General features: G+C 44.2%; 2 protein-coding genes across 10 annotated transcripts in view; one reads left to right on the top strand and one right to left on the bottom strand.

Moving 5' to 3' along the window:
* LOC110439376 (protein NLRC3) overlaps window positions 1-21,294 on the bottom strand; it is a 50,778-nt gene that overhangs the window by 1,910 nt on the left and 27,574 nt on the right. The gene's annotated exons all lie outside the window — the stretch shown is intronic.
* Window positions 1-21,294, top strand: part of LOC100536629 (NACHT, LRR and PYD domains-containing protein 3) — a 33,435-nt gene that overhangs the window by 6,277 nt on the left and 5,864 nt on the right. For 5 of the 8 annotated variants that reach the window (NM_001444693.1, XM_087245686.1, XM_088649628.1 and 2 more), the window contains 5 exons: window positions 750-834; window positions 2,102-2,297; window positions 3,011-4,778; window positions 18,584-18,757; window positions 18,899-19,072. In NM_001444693.1, coding sequence (NP_001431622.1) covers window positions 750-834; window positions 2,102-2,297; window positions 3,011-4,778; window positions 18,584-18,757; window positions 18,899-19,072 — 2,397 coding nt within the window. Of the gene's footprint in view, window positions 1-749; window positions 835-2,101; window positions 2,298-2,773; window positions 2,891-3,010; window positions 4,779-18,583; window positions 18,758-18,898; window positions 19,073-21,294 lie in introns of all 8 variants that reach the window. The other 3 variants (XM_087245681.1, XM_087245683.1, XM_087245682.1) reach the window with 1 other exon arrangement.

Below are 21,294 nucleotides of genomic sequence, written 5' to 3'. Positions count from 1 at the left end.
GTGGTGTTTAAGGTGATCAGTGTGTGGTGTTTAGAGTGATCAGTGTTTTAATAACTCATTTATAATAACTGATTTATTTTATCTTTGTCATGATGACAGTAAATAATATTAGACTAGATATTCTTCAGGACACTTCTATACAGCTTAAAGTGGCATTTAAAGGCTTCACTAACTTTCTTCAGAAGAAAAAAATTGTATCAGACATGCTGTGAAAATTTCCTTGCTCTGTTCATTTGAGAAATATATAAAAAAAAGAAAAAAAAATCAAAGGGGGGGGGGGGGGGGGGTAACAATTCTGACTTTAACTGTATATAATCATTTGGCAGGCAGGCGTTTTCATCTAAATTGACTTACAGTAGATACAAATAAAAAAAATACACTTAGGAGTCTGTTAAAGGTATAACAGTAGGTGCAGAAAGTTTTGAGCCTATTGAGTTTTTGAGGATTCATTATTTTATTCATTGATAATTTGTCTGGTAGTCTACATGATACAATAAATAATACATTTACAATAGAGTACAATATTAGCAGTCGAGAATTACATGAAAATGGTAGCGTAGTGGTGACAATAGCAGCAGAGGTGACCTGAGATTGAAAAAAATTCCCGACATGAATTATTGTCCCAGTCAACCCTTGCTGTCTCCTCATTATGAGCACTACAGCACATGTAATATTTACAATGTTTGTAAGATATATCTGTATGTGTTTGCCTCTAAATGTATAATTGAAGTAGTTTTATCTGTTAACAGTGTTGAATATGAGTCTGCAGATTCAGGAGACGAGACTCACAGGAGACACAAGAGTTTCACAGACAATCTCCAGTCCATCTTCCAGGTAGAAAAACTCATTTAGATTCATTAACGTCACTGAGATAACTCAATGAAACACAGAATATTCATTCACAACACTTGAGAACTGGATCTTTAATCTGCTTTGGTTGGCCCCTGACCCAACTAAAAGTGTCTACAAAATAAATAGTATTCTGAATAGTCTGTGCTGCTTTGGTTTTTCAGATATTAAAATAATATTTCCTGGTCATTCTGAGATTTCTCAGTCATTTACAGGCACAAATGAGACCATTTAGGGTAATTTTTGACTGAATGTTAGATATTTCAACCAGTTTTACTCAGAATAGTTGGATCTAGTCTGACATCGGCCTGTTTTATAAAATATACATTACAAATATCAGGATATGACAACTGCATCTATTGACAAACAACTTGCAACATACCAAACTAAAACATAGCATCCTGTGCTTGGTTAGCTAATAAGAACAGTTGAAAGCAGAGATGCCAAGGCTAGCGCCCATGAGCCAAAGTTGGTGTATGGTAACCTTTGATTTGACACGTCATCCCATATAAGAGAGGCAGAATGTTGGGGAGGTTAGGGGTAATGCCTTTAAAACACATTATCATTTCAAATTTAACAAAAACTTTCATTTGTTTTATTGATAAATTAAAAAAAAAAAAAAAAAACTAAGATAAAACGCTTTAGTTAAATGTGAATGAATCAGATTTTTCTTTTAGAGAACATACTGTTGCTCAACAGATAGAGCACTATTCTGAAGTCATCGGTGAGCAGATGAGGAGAAAGGCTGGTGCAGCTTGACTAGTGGACTCGGCTGTAAACTCCATTGTGTTATAAAGAGATTTTTTTTTTATTTTTTTAAGAAGCTCGCCTGACCATAGTAACGTCATTTGTACATTTAAAAGATATGTATGAATGCATTGTTTTATTGCTTTATTAAATGACATTTAAAATCACAGTTTAAATAAACACATTTAATTATGTCCATTTATTTGTGTATTTAAATATTTATCAGGTATTTGTCCTCAATCTGCTCCTTAAACATCTCGCCCAAAGCTTTCTTCTTTTGAGTTTTGATGCGATTTCTTACTGGTGTATCTGTAAAATATCTCAAATCATTCAGCGTAGTGATATGCAAATGTAATGTCCATCAGCTAATCAGAATCATGCAGTTTAACAGACTCATATGATCATGTTGTATAATGTATTTTCAGTTATTGGGTTTGTGGATTTACAGCTGTGTGTGAATCAATGATTTCATTAAATATTGTTCTTCTCTTTTCTTCACTCATAGAATCTTGAGAGCAAAATGATCAGATTCCTGAAGAATGAACTGGGAAACTTTAAGAAAATCTTACAGGAAGAAAACAGTCAAGAGTTTGTAAAGGAGTTTACTGAGAACAGAAGCATTATCAGAGAAGCAGCTCTTGATCTCACACTCTTCTTCCTGAGAGAGATGAAGCAAGATCAAGCTGCTGATATTCTTGAAGGTAAGAGATTGCCCAGCAAACATTTGAACATCTGTTGACCGCTGAAACAGCGATTATATAAAAAAAAAATGTATAAAAAATGTATCCAAAATGCTTTAATTGTTAATGATTTGTAACTGTCTTATAGATAGCCAACAGATAACTTACAAGCTGTTACTTAACAAGTTATAAATGACTTGTTAACTGTATTTAAATGATTTATAACTATACCTAATACATTAGTAGTAGATCATGAACAAGCTGTAGTAAATTACTTACTAAAGACTTGTTAAGTATCAGTTAATAGTTGATATATGTTATTTGGACGTTATCTTAAAGTTGCACCTGCTCTTCATTTAATAACTGTTAGTAAATGAGGAATAGTTGCAACTTCAGAATAACGTCCCAGTAACATACGCAAGCTAATAACTAACACTTAACTAATATATTAACTCACACTTTAAAGATCAATTGTTCATAGTTTGTTTACCATCTAGTAACACCAGGAAAAAAGATTTACTGGAATAATATAATCCCCTGTAATACAGAGGTCCCTTTCACAACTTATTTACAATGGTGTGTAAATGATCTACGATCTACTGCAACCATTTTTGGTAAGCCACATGAAGTTGCCATCAGACCAATGTTTTCTGGGTCATGGCAATCTATATTAATTACAAAAAATCTGGAAAAGTCAAGCCTAAATCTCTCTGTTTCTTTGCTCCTGTGTTTAGATGAGCTGTTCTTCATTAATCAGCTTAAATGTAGCCTGAAGAGGAAATATCAAAGTGTGTTTGAAGGAATTGCTCAGCAAGGAGACTCCACACTTCTGAATAACATCTACACAGATCTCTACATCACTCAGGGTGCGAGTGAACAGGTCAACACTGAACATGAGATCAGACAGATTGAAGCTGCTTCCAGACGTCATCAGTCACTAGAGATACAGGTTGAATGCAAACATTTGTTTGAAGCAGCTGAACAAGACGAGCAGATCAGAACTGTCCTGACAAAAGGAGTTGCTGGCATCGGGAAATCAGTCTCTGTGCAAAAGTTTGTTCTGGATTGGGCTGAAGGAGAAGAAAATCAAGACATCAGTTTCATATTTCCTCTTCCATTCAGAGAGATGAACTTAAAGGAGAAAGAAAGACAAAGTTTAAAAGACCTCATAACTCAGTTTTTCCCTGAGACTAAAGGACTGAACCTTACAAGAAGCACACGATTCAAAGTCCTGTTCATCCTTGATGGATTGGATGAATGTCGTCTTCCTCTGAACTTTGCTGGTAATGAGACGTGTGGTGATGTATCTTCAGCAGTCTCTCTGGATGTTCTCCTGACGAACCTCATCAAGGGAAATCTGCTTCCTTCTGCTCTCATCTGGATCACCAGCAGACCAGCAGCTGCCAGTAAGATTCCTGCTGACTGTATCGACCGGCTGACAGAGATACGAGGATTCAATGATGCCCAAAAGGAGGAGTACTTCAGAAAGAGACTCACAGATCAGAATCAGGCCAGAGAAATCATTGATCACATTAAACAGTCAAAGAGTCTCTTTATTATGTGCCACATCCCAGTCTTCTGCTGGATTTCAGCCACTGTTCTCCAGAACATACTGAAACTGAAACACAGGGCTCATGCTGAAACACTGCAGGAATCTCCCAAGACTCTGACACAGATGTACACACACTTTCTCCGCTTTCAGATCCAGCAGAGCAGAAGAAAGTATGATGGGGAAAACACAGCAGATGTCTCCTGGGATCCAAAGCTCATCCTTTCACTGGGGAAACTGGCCTTCCAGCAGCTGGAAAGAAACAATGTGATCTTCTATGAGAGCGATCTGAAAGACTGTGGCATTGACGTCTATAAGACATCGGTGTACTCAGGCATGTGTACCCAGATCTTTAAGGAGGAGACGGGAATCATTCTTGGTACCATGTACTGCTTTCTTCACTTGAGCATTCAGGAGTTCATTGCAGCCCTTTATCAACATCTGATTCTAGACAGAGACAAGACACAAGCAGAAAACAGCAGAGATGAGTCCATGATTGATTTCCTGAAGACAGCAGTAGACAAGGCTCTGGAAAGTGAGAATGGACATCTGGACCTTTACCTTCGCTTCCTTCTCGGTCTGTCACTCCAGTCCAGTCGACAACTCTTACGAGGCCTGTTGACACAGCAGGATGACAGAGACCAGAGCAAAGAGGAAGTAATTGCCTACATCAAGCAGAAACTTGAAGGGAATCTGTCTCCAGAGAGATCCATCAATCTGTTCTACTGTCTGAATGAACTGAACGACCAAACTCTGCTGAAAGAGATTCAGTCTCACCTCAGTAGTGGAAGTCTGTCATCTGCTCGCCTTTCACCTGCCCAGTGGTCTGCTCTGGTCTTTGTGTTGTTGACCTCAGAGGAGGAGCTGGAGGAGTTTGAGCTTCAGAAATTCCAGAGATCAGACGAGTGTCTCATCAGACTATCAGCAGTCATCAAAACCTCCAAAAGAGCTCTGTAAGTCAATGTCCTTTTTTTCTTCATCTAAGAAGTAGACATTTCCTGAATTTAAATAATAAAGTATATTATGTTAATGGTCATGAGCTGACCGAAAGGACAAAATTTTGGATTCAAGCAGCCAAAATGAGTTTGCTTCGCAGGGTTGCAGAGCGCACCCTTATAGACAGGGTCTGGAGCTCTGCCATATGGGAAGAGCTCAGAGTAGAGCCACTGCACCTCCACATCGACAATTCAATTCATCTTTATTTCTATAGCACTTTAATAATGTAGATTGCATCAAAGCAGCTTCACATAGAAGACCATAGTAAACAGTGTCAGTTCAGTTTTGTGTTGCTGTTCAGTTTAGTTCAGTTCAGTGTGGTTTACTTTTCACTGCTGAGAGTTCAAACACTGAACAGCCGAAGTCAGCTGAGTTGGCTCGGGCATCTGTCCCACAGGGAGGAAGCCTCGGCGAAGACCCAGGACATGCTGGAGGGACTATGTCTCTCGGCTGGCCTGGGAACGCCTCAGGATCCACCCGGAGGAGCTGGTGCAAGTGTTTGGGGAGAGGGATGTCTGGGGTTTTCTCCTAAGACTGCTGCCCCTGCGACCCGGCCATGGATAAGCGGATGAAAATAAGAAATGACATGACATCATGTTAATGAACATGAACAATATTGATATCAACTAAACTGCAAACTACATTAATAATTGTTCATTATGTAATGTTTTAGTGTTTTTTAAATAACATTCAGATTCAGGTTTTGGCAGTGGTTGTGTAAGTGATAGTTTACCCAAAAAGTGAATTTACTAATTCTTACTCACTTTGTTTTCTTTGTTTTCTCCTGTTGAACATAAAAGAAGATAATTTGATAAAAGCTAAAACCTGTAACCATTGACTTACACACCAGTTGTTTTTCCTACCATGTAGGTCAATAGCTAATGGTGTTTAGGTGTCATAAAAAGATATGGAGATGATTGGGAGGCCATGATCGTAAGGGCCGATTGAGGGACTTTGGCCAGGACACCGGGGCTACACCCCTGCTCTTTATGAGAAGTGCCATGGGATTTTTGAAGACCACACAGAGTCAGGACCACAGTTTAATGTCTCATCAGAAAGACGGCGCCCACTGACAGTGTAGTGTCACCTTCACTTTCACTAGGGCATTAGGACTCATGCAGACCACAGGATGTGCGCCCCCTGCTGGCCTCACTGACACCACTTCCAACAGCAACCTCGTTTTCCCATGTGGTCTCCCAGCCAGGCACTGGCCAGGCTCAGCTCTGCTTAGCTTCAGGGAGTAACCTGTCTTGGGCTGCAGGGTGATATGGCTGTTATCGTCTAAATTGCACACAAGTCAGCTATAAAATGATACAGCACCTTTAAAGTCCTTTCTGGACTGGAGTGGAATGATCACACTGATGTTTTCTCCATTCTGTCTATTTTGACTCATATCTATGCTGATAATTATAAGGTAACAATGACTCAGACACACACTCATACACTATGGTCAGTTTTGTTCACCCAATTCACCTATACCATATGTCTTCACACTGTGGGGGAAACTGGAGCTAGGACTCAAACCAGCGACCTTCTTGTTGTTAGGCGAAAGTGCTTACCAATGAACCGCCATGCAACCCTCTTCTTTATTATACCTTCTAATCATGCAGGCAGGCAAAACAAATGCAAGAGCTGGATCTAGTTTCAGTTCTAATGTTAAATATAATCCATACACAAAGAAAACGCCAGAGCTGAAGAGCAGAAAACACAAGCAAGAGAAACACACACACACATACAGCAAACTATGATCAACACATAATGACTGAAACAGAGGAGCTTAATCACACAGAGACTAGTGAGTTAACATGGGGGTGAAGAGTAACTGGGCAAGTAACATGGGGAAAACTGGGGTGACCACAGAGAACACAAGGATAACACAACAGTACAAGGACAGGACAACCAGGACCGTGACACAGCTCCCTTCTGGGAAAAGATTCCAGATGATCCTCAGAGGAAAACACAAAACAAGAGTGAGTTCAGCAGCTGGAGGTGTTACAGTGGACAAGGGTGATGGGGGAGAGGCAGGTTAATGAAACCATGACAGAGTACAGGACAGATGGTGAGGGGGAAACTGACAGGCAGGTGGACAGAGAGGAGGATAAAGCCAAGGCAGGGACTAATGGATGGTAAACCAGGGCAGATCCTGTGAATCAGGGCTTTTATCTCAAATGTTTTAGAGAGGATTGTGTCTGTACAGCTGAATGATTTCATGTTTAATAATAACGTTTTTGATAAATATCAGTCAGTTTAGAGTTGGTCATAGCACAGAGTCCGCTCTATTGTGGGTTTCAAATGATGTCTTGCTGGAGCTTGGTTCAGGTAGCCCTGTTCTTCTTTTATTATTGGATCTCACTGCTGCTTTTGATACAGTGGATCATGACATCCTCATTGATCAGCTTAGAGAACACGCTGGTATCCAGGGTCTAGCCATGGACTGGTTCTCTTCATATCTGAAGTATAGAACTACATCAGTCAGTTTGGGCAACTCTTGTTCTTCTGTCATTCAATTAATGTGTGGGGTACTGCAGGGCTCGATGTTGGGTCCAGTTTTGTTTTCCCTTTCCTTATTTCTGTTGGGAATTTTTTTGAAAAGCATGGCATAAATTACCATCTATATGCTGATGACTCTCAAATCAATCCTCCCTTCAGGCTTTGTTAAATTGTTTGGCTGATATGAGAGATTGGAGAACTCAGCTGCCAGGCTTTTAACAGGCACAGAAAAGGCACATTACACCTGTACTGGTTTCTCTACACTGGCTGTCGATCCAGTTTAGAATTCAGTACAAAGTACTCCTGTATGTTTATAAATTCCTCCATGGCCTCTGAGTATATTTCTGAGCTAATTAATATACACCAACCCGTAAGATCTCTTCACACTAAGGATCGACTCTATTTGCAAGTTCACGCTTGATATGTGGAGGTGATCGAGCTTTTTCAGTAGCAGCTTCAAGACTCTGGCCCGATCTTTCACTCTCCTTAAGAACTTCTCCAACTCTCGAGTGTTTTCAGAGGTCACTGAAACACTTATTTTCTTCAGCTTTTACTCGTGTGTTGTGAGTTGATGTATTTGGTTTCTTGTATGTTTGCTTGTAGTCTGTGTTTTATGTACAGCACTTTGGTAGCCATTGTGGTTGGTTGAAAGTGCTCTAGAAATAAATTGAGTTGAGTTGATCAGGATCAACAGCAGGAGCACAGATCTATACTGGAGCTGGTGAAACCCTCCATGATGATGCGAGCCCACCTTTCTGGAGGTTTCAAACACCTCTAGACTGCCTGGATGTCCTTAAAGGGGGGGTCTAGAGTGTATTTTTAAGGCTTGGTTGTGTTGATAGAATGCAATGCGATGTGTGCTCATGCTTCATTTGTAGAAAATCAGCTTATTTTTCCTATATCGGACTTTGACTATATACAGCTACTCATCTAACATGTAGAACAATGTCATATGTCCTAGTTCCTCTGAAAGGCCCGTCCTCAAGAGGCTTTGATTGGTCAGCTAATGTATTGTGCTGTGATTTGCAGATCGGCTTCATGTCACCAGGAAAAGTGTCACGGCTCTACAAGCACGCACTTTTGCGCTGTGTAAATCCTATCAGTCAGAGTAGCTGTTAGCCGTATCAGTGTGAGCCTGACTCATACAGAAAATGACACAGAGGACATGGCTGAAGCTCACGCCTGCTCTCTAAAATATCATCTGACAAGAGTCTGTCACATATATTCAGAATAAGCATGTGTGGGTCATATGAAACATTCTCATATCTTTAGAGTGTTAGTTATCTGAGATGTGGAACGCAGGGAAAGCGTCCGCATAGAGAGACACTGCATTTTTTGCACTGAATTTTTAGCTAAATTGTTAGCAGTGCCAAACAGCATTTCCCGTTGTTGACATCCTTGTTTATGTCCTCGCTACAACATACTGTTAGCGCTAGAAACTGTGTCTGATGTACTGGAGAAGATTGAAACTGCTGTACTAGAGACAACTGAAATGGTGGACATGGCTGAATAAGGCTGAGGAGCTGCGGGCAAGATTACAGGGCAGACAGTCCTGGGGCCTGTTTCAGTAAGGAGGTTCAAACAACTCGGAGTTTAAACTTGAACTCTGAGTTGATTTACCGAGAGATTAAAAACTCTGAGTTTTCGGTTTCAGAACAGCTGATCTGAGCTGGGTCAATCAACTTCGAGTAGACCAACTCAGAGTTAAGCGCGCACACCGTGACTTTAAAAAGGCATTATTAATGGAGCGCAGACATTACGAGTGACTATGGCAACATCTTATAAAAGAGATCACCATTTCTTTCTCCAGCTGAACTTGATGTTCTCATGCAAAGTTATAGCAAATTTGAGCGTGTATATATTTGAAAAGAAGCAACCATCAGTGAAGAAGAGACAGTTAGCGTGGGAAAACAGCTGCTCAAGTTAATGCCTAATTTCACTTTTTAAGTATTTAAATATGTAAGTATAATAAAATAAGTAATGTAATTTGTGACGTTTATATTTTTTTCTAAACTTTTCTATACATTTATTAGTTTTAAATGATTTAACAGTACACTTGTGTGCCTGCCTTTTTTATTGATCAAGTGATAGAGGTTAATATAACATTTAGAAGGTAAGCAGTACTAAAAATAATTTATAGAAAGAATAATAATCCCATTAATCTAGTTACATGCATGTCGAAGGTGAATTTAATTTAATTATTTATTAAAAAAAAAAGGATAAGCCATTCTCGTACAGTTCTTCTATGTGTGACTAAAATGTAGGCAATAGCTGTTTCCATCCAAATATATTACATAAATGTATGTGCAAAACTGGAATATTGCATAAAAGATGCGCATAAAATTCCATCCAACGAGTCAAAGAGAAAAAAATCGTCACTTTCTGTTTAAACTGGCACCAAATATCAACAGTAAAAACAGAATTTACTGTGGTAGAAGAAGCTGCGTCAATTAATTCTTTATTTAGCCTAATTAATGTACTTGTGGCAGAAGACAACGCTGAAACACAATGAACACGTGGGGGCGTCTGATGCCATGAGACGCGGAGACTCTTGACACGCACCAGACGTTCGGAGGTAATTAATAATATACACTAACCGTACGTTCACACCGAAAGCGGCGAGAGCGTGCAAGGTCGCTCTGGCCACCCTGGTGACAACGCTGTCTGCCTTCAGCTCCGGCGGTGAGAGCGTCAAAACTCGCTAAATTGATCTCGTACTTAAAGGAGCCGTTGCAGCATATCAGTTACATTTCTGCATAAAACATGTTTCTAGCGTGAAAATGTTGCGCACTTCTTATCAAATTCATACAACAATGGAAGATCAAGTTGCGTGTGGTGTGGCTTTGCTCTATTTATCCAATATGTGTCCATATGTCTGAAATATCCTGAAGCAGCCGTGCTGTTTTGTACTGTCACATCGTGTGAGATTCCCGCTTTTTAAAGATAAATTTATATAACATTAATGAACATCAGTAACTCGCCAGTAACTTATTTAATGTATGTTCCTGTAAGAAAACATTGTAAATAATGGGAAATCCGGCGACCGCAATAATCAAACCCTTGGGAACAACTGTGGTCGGAACCAAAGTTCACAGGTCTGTGTTCCATGAACTGCTATCAAGCGGTGGACGTCTTCATTCTGATTGCTTGCCGCCGAACCGCGTCAAAGCTCATTACCATAAAGTTGACTTCATTTCAACTCTCCTCGACGCTCACGCCGGCGAAGACGCGCCGCGCTGCTCCTCGTCGCTTATCGACGCCGGCTCTCATTGAAAATGAATGACTTCCGGCTACTTTGACGCTCTCGCCGCTTTCGGTGTGAACGTACGGTAATACTGAAACAGTTAAGGCATTTTAGAATGACTAAAACAATATTTAAGACGTGTTACAGTGTGCTCAGCCTGCTGGTTTGTTCATTTACACACATTTTCATTATCATATGATCAGGATCTTTTTTTAATGTACATACTGTAATTTGTTCAGTAAAAGTGTTTCCATCGTAGTTTATGCGCACATTTTCTATCGAATAAAAGTTTATCCTACTCAGTTATGCATACTTTAAAAAGTTATGTGCATCCTGACATTTCTATCAATCGTTTTTATGCATGTATCCAAAATGAGCATTAAAATAGGTGGGTGGAAACGTAAGGCTAAGGCGAGAAATAACGCTTCATCTTTATAAAAGGGGAGGAGACAGACAGAAACTCTGAGTTTAGAGAATAAAACCTGCTCCTGACCAGGTTAGATTCACAGAGTAAGTTACCACATTAACTGACTGTGAGTTAAAGTTACCTCTCTTTCAGAAACAGGCTTGACTTACCCTGCTTTCTCCAGTTTAACAAACCTGCCATTTTGAAATGGAAAACCCAGAGTTCCCCTTCGGGGGGAACTTCAGCACTATAAGTGGATTTGATTGTAAAATCCACGCATTGGGAGGTTCGGTTCAGAAGCTACTCGTCTGAAAGAGTATTGAACGGGCCAATTAAGAATGAATTGGCAGCGCAAGCCTGCGCAGGTGAGCGGCATAAGCAATCAACTGAGTATATAAGCTCACCTGGCGCCAGCAGACGCTATCCTTTTCGCTTCAGAGACTTTCTGATCGAGTCGATGAGGGTTCCTCCTGCTGTGACCAGCGATTCTGAGCGAACGAGAGCATTCTCCCGGTCCAGAGTGTGTACACGCAGCAGCAGACGGTCGAGCTGGGTTTCTCCCTTGCCTGGCGTTCTTTGGGTCCGGTCCTCCAGAGCGGTGCGTATAAAGTTGCAAACTTCACAGAAAGAGCAACACAGTCGTGCAGCACGTCCTTATCAGGACGGCGCTCCGACTGTGCGTTTCTGGATGCGGTGGTTTCCTGTCCTCGGATGATGGGCGCGGGCACTGCGTTACATGTCTGGGGGTCCAGCATGTTAATGCGCTGCTCGCGGGCAGTTCATGTCGTCATTGCGATGCCATGACTGTTGCGCAAGATCGCGGTTAGCCTTTGCAAAAGGGCGAACCACCCCAGTTGTCCCCTGCTCTGCAGCGGGCACTCGAGCAGATCTGAGGGTTTCAGCGAGAGATAATCCGTCGCCCACGGGCCCGCGGACCTCCCGCTCCTCTAAGCGCTCCATCCAAGCTTCGGGCAGGGGAAGCGATCCGTCTAACAGATGGTAGCCCTTACGCCCGATGACACCGGAGACCAGATGTCCACCGCGGCATCGGAGGGTGGGCTTTCATTGTCCGATGATGATCCAGACCCGCTCGCCCCCTTCGGGCTGGTGAGTGCTGTCACTACGGATCCTGAAACGGACATGTTAGCCGTGCTTTCCCGGGCTGCTTCGGCCGTGGGTTGGAGATGGTTTATCCCCCAGCTCCGCGGCCGGACCGACTAGAGGGGCGTTCCCTTCTTCCCGGAGGTGCACAGTAGGCTCACGCGGTCTTGTAAAGCACTTTTTTCTGCTCGTGCTGCGTGTTCCTCCACCCTAACCACTCTTGACGGTGAAACAGCCAGGGGGTATGTGGCGATTCCTCAGGTTGAGTGTGCGATGGCGGTAAATCCGCGCGGCGCCTCTTCTTGGCGGGGTCCGCCTCGTCTCCCATCCAAAGCCTGTAAGTTATCTACCTCCCTCGGAGCTAGAGCTTACATAGCTGCGGGCCAGGCTGCTTCCGCCTTGCATGCGATAGCCACCTACCAGCGCTACCAAGCGCAGGCGCTGGCCGAGCTGCACGAGGGTGGGTCCAACCCAGGCTTACGAGCTTCGCACCGCCGCCGACTTAGCTCTTCGGACTACTGAGTCCGCTGCGTGTGCGTTGGGGAGGACGATGTCCACATTAGTGGTCCAGGAGCGCCACCCCTGGCTGATATGCGCAAAGTCGACAAAGTCCGCTTTCTTGACTTCCCCATATCCCCAGCCAGGTTCGGCGACACTGTCTGTGAATTCACCCAGGAATTCAAGGCGGTGAGAGAGCAGTTGGTGGGTGATGTCTTATCGGCGGTCCGTAGCCCGCTCCGCCCGCCGTGCCATTCATACCTGCTCCTCGCCGAAGGCGCCCGCCTACGAGAGCTGCTCCGCCCCCGCACACGCCTCCGGCGAAGCGAGCGCGTCGGGCACCTCGGAAGCAGGCAGCCCCCCTGCCCAGAACGCCGCTAAGTCCGGCAACGGACCGCGAAGCGCCCCTGGGACAGGCCATCTGGAGAAGAGGGAACTTGCTCTTTCCCCGCTGGAGGGCGGGGCCCCATTTCCAACGGCACTTTTTACTGCCATGAAAACATTATGAAAGGGCACTTTTCACTTCCCCAGATGTGACAGCCCGAAATCTGCCAGTCTGGGACGCTATGCTTTCTAACTTGCAGATTCGGTGCGTTTCGCCAGTGGCTCACGAGCGCTGGGAGGACGGTCTCCTTTCTCCCACCCCTCGAGCCTCCCCTCCGGAGCTCGGGTTTGGACTGAGAGCAAATATCTCACCTCCAGCTTTTCCGTGGGACCCGCGAGCTTCCCGGATCAGCACACCCACTCCGCGCTGCCCCACTGCTGGTACGTCAGCGATTGTAGCGATGAGTCCATTAGCGAGAGCTCTGCCTGCCTGGTTAGCGCGGGCCAGCTCTTCGCGGTGGCTCATACGCACAATCAGACTCGGCTATGCGATTCAGTTCGCGAAACGGCCCCCCAAGTCACGGGTGTGTATTCACCAGGGTCAGCCCCCTGTCCGCCCCTGTCTTGCGAGAGGAGATTGCTGTCCTCCTGGCGAAGGATGCAATCGAGCCGCTCCCTCCAGCTGAGATGGAGAGTGGGTTTTACAGCCCACGCTTCATCGTGCCCAAAAAGAGCGGTGGGTCACGGCCAATCCTAGATCTGCGCGTTTTGAACCGCTGCCTGCACAAGCTGCCGTTCAGAATGCTCACGCAGAAGCGCATCCTCCGGTGCGTTCGTCCTCTGGGTTGGTCTGCAGCATTAGACCTGATGGACGCGTATTTCCATGTCTCCACTCTTCCGACAGTTTCTGCGGTTTGCGTTTGAAGGTCGAGCTTGGCAATACAAAGCCCTCCCCTTCGGGCTCTCTCTGTCTCCGCGGGTCCTCACCAAGCCCGCGGAGGGTGCCTCAGCGCCCCTTCGGCTCGCGGGCATCTGCATGCTCAATTTCTTTACGACTGGCTGAATTTTGCCCTCTCTTTTGATTATGCACAGAGTTGATTATGCACAGAGACAAAGTGCTCTGGCACTTCCACCTGTGGGGGTTTCAGGTCAACCGAGAAAAGAGCAAACTCACCCCCGTGCAGAGGATCTCTTCTCTCGGGCCGGAGCTGGACTCGGTCCCCATGGCAGCGCGCCTCTCCGGAGAGCGCGCTCAGCTGATGCTGTACTGTCTGAGAGAGCTCGACAGTAAAATAGTGGTCCCACTGAAACTATTTCAGAGGCTCCTGGGGCATATGGCATCCGCAGCCGCTTCATGCCGCTCGGATTATTCTATATGAGACCACTTCAGCACTGGCTTCACGATCGAGTCCCCAGACGCGCATGGCACGCGCGCGCACACCGAGTCTCTGTTACTGCGCTGTGTCGCCGCGCCCTCAGCCCTTGGAGCGACCCCTCGTTCCTACAGGCCTGGGTGTCTCTAGAACAGGCGTCCAGTCTTGTTGTCGTTTCAGCAGACGCTTCCAACACGGGCTGGGGGGCTGTGCGTTGCGGGCATGCGGCTGCGGACCTGTGGAAAGGTACCCAGTTGCATTGGCATATCGCCTGGAGCTGTTGGCAGTGTTCCTCGCTCTCCACCGTTTTTTTCCGGTGTTGGAGCGGCAACACGTGCTGGTCAGGACGGACAGTACGGCGGCGGTGGCGTATATCAGCCGTATAGGGGGTATGCGCTCTCGCCGCATGTCTCAGCTCGCCCGCCGTCTGCTCCTCTGGAGTCATCCGCGGCTGAAATCGCTGCACGCCATTCATATTCAGGCAAGCTCAACCGTGCAGCCGATGCGCTCTCACGGCAGCCTTGCGTCCTGGAGAATGGAGACTCCACCCCGAGTCTGTTCAGCTGATATGGGCGCGATTCGGGGAAGCCCAGATCGATCTGTTGCTTCCCCCGAGATCGCTCATTGCCAGTTGTTCTTTCCCTGACCGAGTGCTCTCGGCACGGATGCACTGGCCCACAGCTGGCCTCGGGGCACGCGCAAATACGCGTTTCCCCCAGTGAGCCTGCTCGTGCAGTTACTGTGCAAGGTCAGGGAGGACGAGGAACAGGTTGCTGGTTGCGCCCCTCTGGCTCAACCGGACCTGGATGTCAGAGCTCTCCCTCGCGATAGCCCTCCCCTGGCAGTCCCTTCGAGAGAGCACCTACTCTCTCAGGGACAGGGCACCACCTGGCACCCTCGTCGATCTTTGAAGAGATTTTTAGACGCGAGGAAGACTTAGGTAACTTCCGATTGCGGTGGCTAATACCGTCACTCGGGCTAGAGCCCCCTCCCCGAGCGCGCCTATGCCCTGACGTGGAGTCTATTCACTGAATGGTGTGTCTCTCGCTGAGAAGACCCCCGTAATTTGCCAGATCAGCGTTGTGCTTTCTTTACGCCGAGAGAAGTTGGAGAGCAGGCTGTCGCCCTCCACACTCAAGGTTACGTGGCTGCCATCTCCGCTCTCATAACGCGGTGGCTGGCAGCACCGTGGGAACGCATAACCTCATCATCCGGTTCCTCGGGGGCCTTAAGCGAATTAATCCACCCCGCCCCCTCTCATGCCCTCTTAGGATCTCGCCCTCGCTACACAAGCCGCGTCAGATCCCTTCGATCCTCGACTCAGTATCTTTCTGTCCCTGAAGACAGCTCTGCTGGTCGCGTTGATATCGATTAGAGGGTCGGGGACCCGGAGACATTTTTCGGTCAGTGACTCGTGCCTGTAATTGGGCTGGCTTCTCTCACGTCCTGAGACCCAGCCCGCGATATGTGCCCAAGGTTCCTACCACTCCGTTTTAATACGAGGTAGTGAGCCTGCAAGTGCTGCCCTCGGAGGAGGCAGACCCAGCCCTTCTTATTGTCCAGTTCGCGTTTTGCGTATTATCCGGACCGCACTCAGAGTTTAGATCATCTGAGCAGCTCTTCGTCTGTTATAGCGGTCGGCAGCAGGGAAGTGCCGTACCGAAATAAGTTCCCACTAGATTGTGGATGCCTTTTTTTCACTATCAGAGCCGAGATGAGCCGCGTCCCCCGAGAGCGCGTGCGCACTCCACTCGGAGCTTCGCATCCTCTCGAGCGCGCGCACGCGGCGCCCCTCTAACAGACATCTGTAGAGCTGCGGGCTGGGTGACACCCAACACATTTGCAAGGTTTTACAATCTGCGAGTGGAGCCGGTTTCCTCAAGGGTATTAGGTAACCCTTGGTGATTGAGGAAACAATTCGGTAGGGTGTTGAAACACGCTTGCTGCGCCATTTTCCCTAACACGGAGATACGTGCGCCTTTTTATCTGTCAGTAAAGTTCCCCGTCAGGTGAGCCCTGCAGATTCCTCCGTGGCCCCCAGCACTGACTCAGCGGAGGAGTCACTTGCTGGCCCACTACGTTGTAGGTCTGCCCGCTGGTCAGCCTGCGTTTTGGGTATAGGTGCCTGCTATGCGTGATCCCCACTAGGCGATCCCATATGCTTATTCCGCCACGGTTAAGTCCCCCCCCTGGGCGGACCCGTGTCTTCCCTCCCCGCTAACCACTCTTTTGCTATGCGTACTCCCCCTTTTTAGGGCTAGTCCATATGTAAATTCTGCCATCTATCCCCCCTTGGGTAACAGATGGCCTCCGCAGCGTCCTCCCTATCGGGATTGCACGCTTCCCAACGTACTGTCGTATTTCCTAGAATTATCTAGATGCTCACGACTTCCCAAAAAATATATCTAAATCCGTAAAACTTCTGTTGAAGTAGGATAAATTAGGGCCAGGGACACGTTGGAGGACCGCGCCCCCCATGATGTGGGTGCGTCACGCTTGCTTGACTATCTCCTCATCGGGGTTGTTGGTAAGGTGCAGTCATTATGGCGCTTTCAATGGGCTCCCAATGCGTGGATTTTACAATCAAATCCACTTATAGTGCTGAAGTTCCCCCCGAAGGGGAACGTTCGAGGTTACTAAAGTAACCCTTCGTTCCCCGAGGAGGGGAACGGAAGCACTATACTCCGTCGCCATAATGACTGTCCCTTAGCTGTTGAAAGTCTCTTCAGCTTAAAAAGGATAGCGTCTGCTGGCGCCAGGTGAGCTTATATACTCAGTTGATTGCTTATGTCGCTCACCTGCGCAGGCTTGCGCTGCCAATTCATTCTTAATTGGCCCGTTCAATACTCTTTCAGACGAGTAGCTTCTGAACCGAACCTCCCAATGCGTGGATTTTACAATCAAATCCACTTATAGTGCTTCCGTTCCCCTCCTCGGGGAACGAAGGGTTACTTTAGTAACCTCGAACGTTTCTCTCATTTCAGGGTTAAAATACTCTGAGTTTTCAGTTAACCTCCTTTCTAAAACAGGCCCCTGATCACTGACATGGAGGAATCTTTAGAAACAAAAACAGCAAACAGCAATGAATATATTTATATATCTTCTATATTTCTGTCACATATGCATCTGTTTCACTTTAGTCTGAAAAGTGCTTTGAGATGCAACTTTAAAGATGCTACAGAAGATTATTGTCATTAGTTTGTTTGTTAAATAATAATAAATAAAACTATTTTAAAAATTCCTGTTTTGCAGTTTTAGGTGTTACATAAAGAGTTGGGCTATTGGAACATCTGAAGGAAGCCATTTGTGTTTTATAGTGTTACGGTTATTTTAAGATGGAAACACTAGGGTTAAAGCAACATTTAAAACTTATGACTCTTTATGAATGGTGGCGGCAATGGAGCAGACAAACAACCAAATTATGCCAAAATAAGTGTTTATTTTACAAAGTGGAAAAATGATGAACAAAGTATATACAAAATAAAGAAAACAAGAATAAATCAATGGTTGTAATAAAGGGGAGGAGGAACAAAAGTGGCGCCAAAGAAAATAATATAACAAAACACAACTCTAACTAGAACCCACAATCTCTATACTATCTAATAAAAGAAAGAGAAAGAAAAGTTTTCACGCCCTATCTAAACTACACTTCTAAACACAAACGTAAACAAAACTTACAATTAGTGGCGCACACTTCTAAACTAGTGTGTATAATACATTGGTATCTCCTACGTGTAGCAACATGTAGGTCACGTGACATCTACCCTGTTCCTCGAATCCCACTGATGTCGTATATCTGGTAATCAGAGAGAAAACACAATTAGAACACTTTTAAAGATCGATTTCAGCACAAATGATTATAACACACATAACACAAGAAACTGTCACATAATCCAGCCATCCAGCAAAACACACAGTCAACCAACATAGCAAACACACAACAGTGAGCAAGCAAAAAGCAAAAAGCAAGCTAGCTTTCGACTGCACCGGCTTCCTTTTAAAGTGGGGAAGTCTGCTTGTGATTGGACAATGATGATGTCATCGCAAATGGTAATGATGACTGGCATCTAGCTTGGCCAATAGGTAGATGAGCTGGGCGGACCTAAAGAAAATGATAGGTAGAGAAGGAGGGAGAGAGAAAAAAATACAAACAAACACAGGCACAGATACTGAGCCGTAACAATAGACATAAATACTATTTAAAGCTAAAATCAGCAGATGTGCTCACTAATTAGTGAAGTTAAACCAGTCACTACAGTCAGATGTGCTTCAGACTATTAAACACTCCAGATCAACATATACATATTGTGTTTATCCTCTACACAGGCTACAGTTCTGTAATCTCACTGTTGAGTGCTGTGAGAGTTTATCTTCAGTTCTACAATCCTCAAACTGTGTGCTGAGAGAGCTGGACCTGAGTATCAATGACCTGCAGGATTCAGGAGTGAAGCTTCTCTCTGATGGACTGAAGAGTCAACACTGTAAACTGGACACACTGAGGTCTGAGCTTAAACACCTGATTGATTGATTGATTGATTGATTGATTGATTGATTGATTGATTGATTGATTGATGTTTCGTTTTGTTACATCAGACAGATCACATTAACTGTGTGTTTTTAGTAATGTATGCTCTTTCTCAGATTGATGACATGTAAACTCACTGCCGATTCTTGTGAGAGTTTGTCTTCAGCTCTACAATCCTCAAACTGTGTGCTGAGAGAGCTGGACCTGAGTAACAATGACCTGCAGGATTCAGGAGTGAAGCTTCTCTCTGATGGACTGAAGAGTCAACACTGTAAACTGGACACACTGAGGTAAATGATTCTCCACTCTACAATAACTACAGTCAGACAGTTTCATATTAGAGCTCTTCATGCTTGAACATGTTAACCCTGGGTGATACTAAACCCCAGATAACAGGAATTCTGGTTTATCAGTGATTGTGTTTCACACTGCTCATACTATACCTGTAGTTAACCCTCAGGGGTCTGAGGTGATTTTGGCCCCTGAGATGTTTTGACATGCCCTGACATCTGTGCTTATTTCAGCTACTTATTACACAGAACTGGCCAACATGTGTTTCATTTGTGTTCAGCACAAACTGAGCTACAATAATATGTGGGAAATATTGATGTTCATGCTGGTGTTTTTTTTTTCGAAATAAATATTATGTGTGGTTAGTAGGTTTTAGAGGAAAAAAACCAGACTGAATGTGCCTGAACAAGAGTTTAGAGTAAGCAGTCTTGTAGACTAGAATATTTACTGCACAATTATGTGAAATTATTCTGTTCTCTCATTCAGAGAAAACATTACAATGATCTACATTTTGTTAAGTGTGTTTTGGGTGATCTCAGCTGTATGTGTGAGTGACAATGCTCATGAATAATTCACACCTGAGAGACAACAGACACTCCCCCACTCACCCATCACATTTACATTTACATTTACATTTAGTCATTTAGCAGACGCTTTTATCCAAAGCGACTTACAAATGAGGACAAGGAAGCAATTTACACAACTAAGAGCAACAATGAAGAAGTGCTATAGGCAAGTTTCAGGTCTGTAAAGTCTAAGAAGGGAAGTATTAGTAGTATTAGTTTTTTTTTTTTTTTGAGTACAGTTAGTGTGATATTCAGAGAGGCAATTGCAGATTAGGAAGTGTAGTGGAGACTAAATAGTTGGGTTTTTAGTGGTTTCTTGAAAGTAGCGAGTGACTCTGCTGTTCTGATGCAGTTAGGGAGTTCATTCCACCAACTGGGCAGATTGAGCGTGAGCGAAAGTGATTTCTTCCCTCTTTGGGATGGAACCATGAGGCGACGTTCATTCACAGAACGCAAGTTTCTGGAGGACACATACATCTGCAGAAGCGAGAGCAGATAAGAAGGAGCAAGGCCAGAAGTCACTTTGTAGGCAAACATCAGAGCTTTGAATTTGATGCGAGCAGCAACTGGCAGCCAATGCAAACGGATGAGCAGCGGAGTGACTGCCCATCAAGGGCAGTGTACAGCAATGTCCATCAGCAGAAGCTAGCCCAAACTCAATGCTTGTTGTGTTACTGCTGTGTGACCATGTAAACACTCTGGGTGAACAATATACAGTGCTCAGCATATATAAGTACAGCCCTCACTAATCTCTCTTTTACATTCATAGTTTAATAGGAAGCTCTACAGTATTATATGTGTGCATATACAATAGATTAGCCGAATCTGGAGCTCATCTAACATAATAACTCATGATAACGGTGTAAAAACTAGTGCACTCATATTTATGTGTTATAGAAAACTATTAAATTTAAAATTAAAAAGAGGAAAAATCAAGAGAAGCAAAACAATGGAAAAAAATAGCTGAAATTTTGTAGGGTTTTTGCAATATTTACCTTGAAATTAATTGTATTATGTTATATATTATTATTATTATTATGTTATTATATTATAATATCTTTAAATTTCTGAATATGTTTGGTGACTAAAATATGATGTTCATGAATAAATCAGTTTAATAAATGTGTTCTGTTTAAATGCAGCAGAATACACTGCCTATATTGACTGAGAAATGGAGGAAAGTCTTGGTTTTCAGAATGGGCTGTCCTCCATTATGCTGAGCGCTGTATGTGACTTATACAGCCGCACATATAATATATATTTGAAATGGTGTAAAACGTGTTCGCCAAACTCTCTTGTGCATTAATCCAGCATTTAATAATCATTTCTGAATGAGTCTGAGACACTGAAGTAGAGGAATGACAAACGCTTTAAACACAAGAATAAATCAGATTTAAACATGAAAAACAATTACTGTAAATCTAAATCATATTTGAAGAGCTTTAATATAGATTTCACTAATAGTTGCAGTCTCAGTTCACTGTTTGAAAACTTTACCAGGTTGTGTCTGTCTGTGGGTGTCAACATTCAACATTTCTGTGTGAAAGTGAAGCGCAGCGAGAACACAATAAACATTATAGCAGTGTTAATCCTGTTTCAGAGCAGAACAGTGGATCTGGAGGTGTGAAAGCAGCAGAGTTAAACGCTAAAGTCAA

This window comes from Danio rerio, chromosome 4 (genome assembly GCF_052040795.2).
Source record: "Danio rerio strain M-AB ecotype USA chromosome 4, GRCz13ab, whole genome shotgun sequence".
Classification (NCBI taxonomy): domain Eukaryota; kingdom Metazoa; phylum Chordata; class Actinopteri; order Cypriniformes; family Danionidae; genus Danio; species Danio rerio.
The sequence above is the reverse complement of the archived record's forward strand: the minus strand, read 5'-3'. Positions and strand labels throughout refer to the sequence as shown.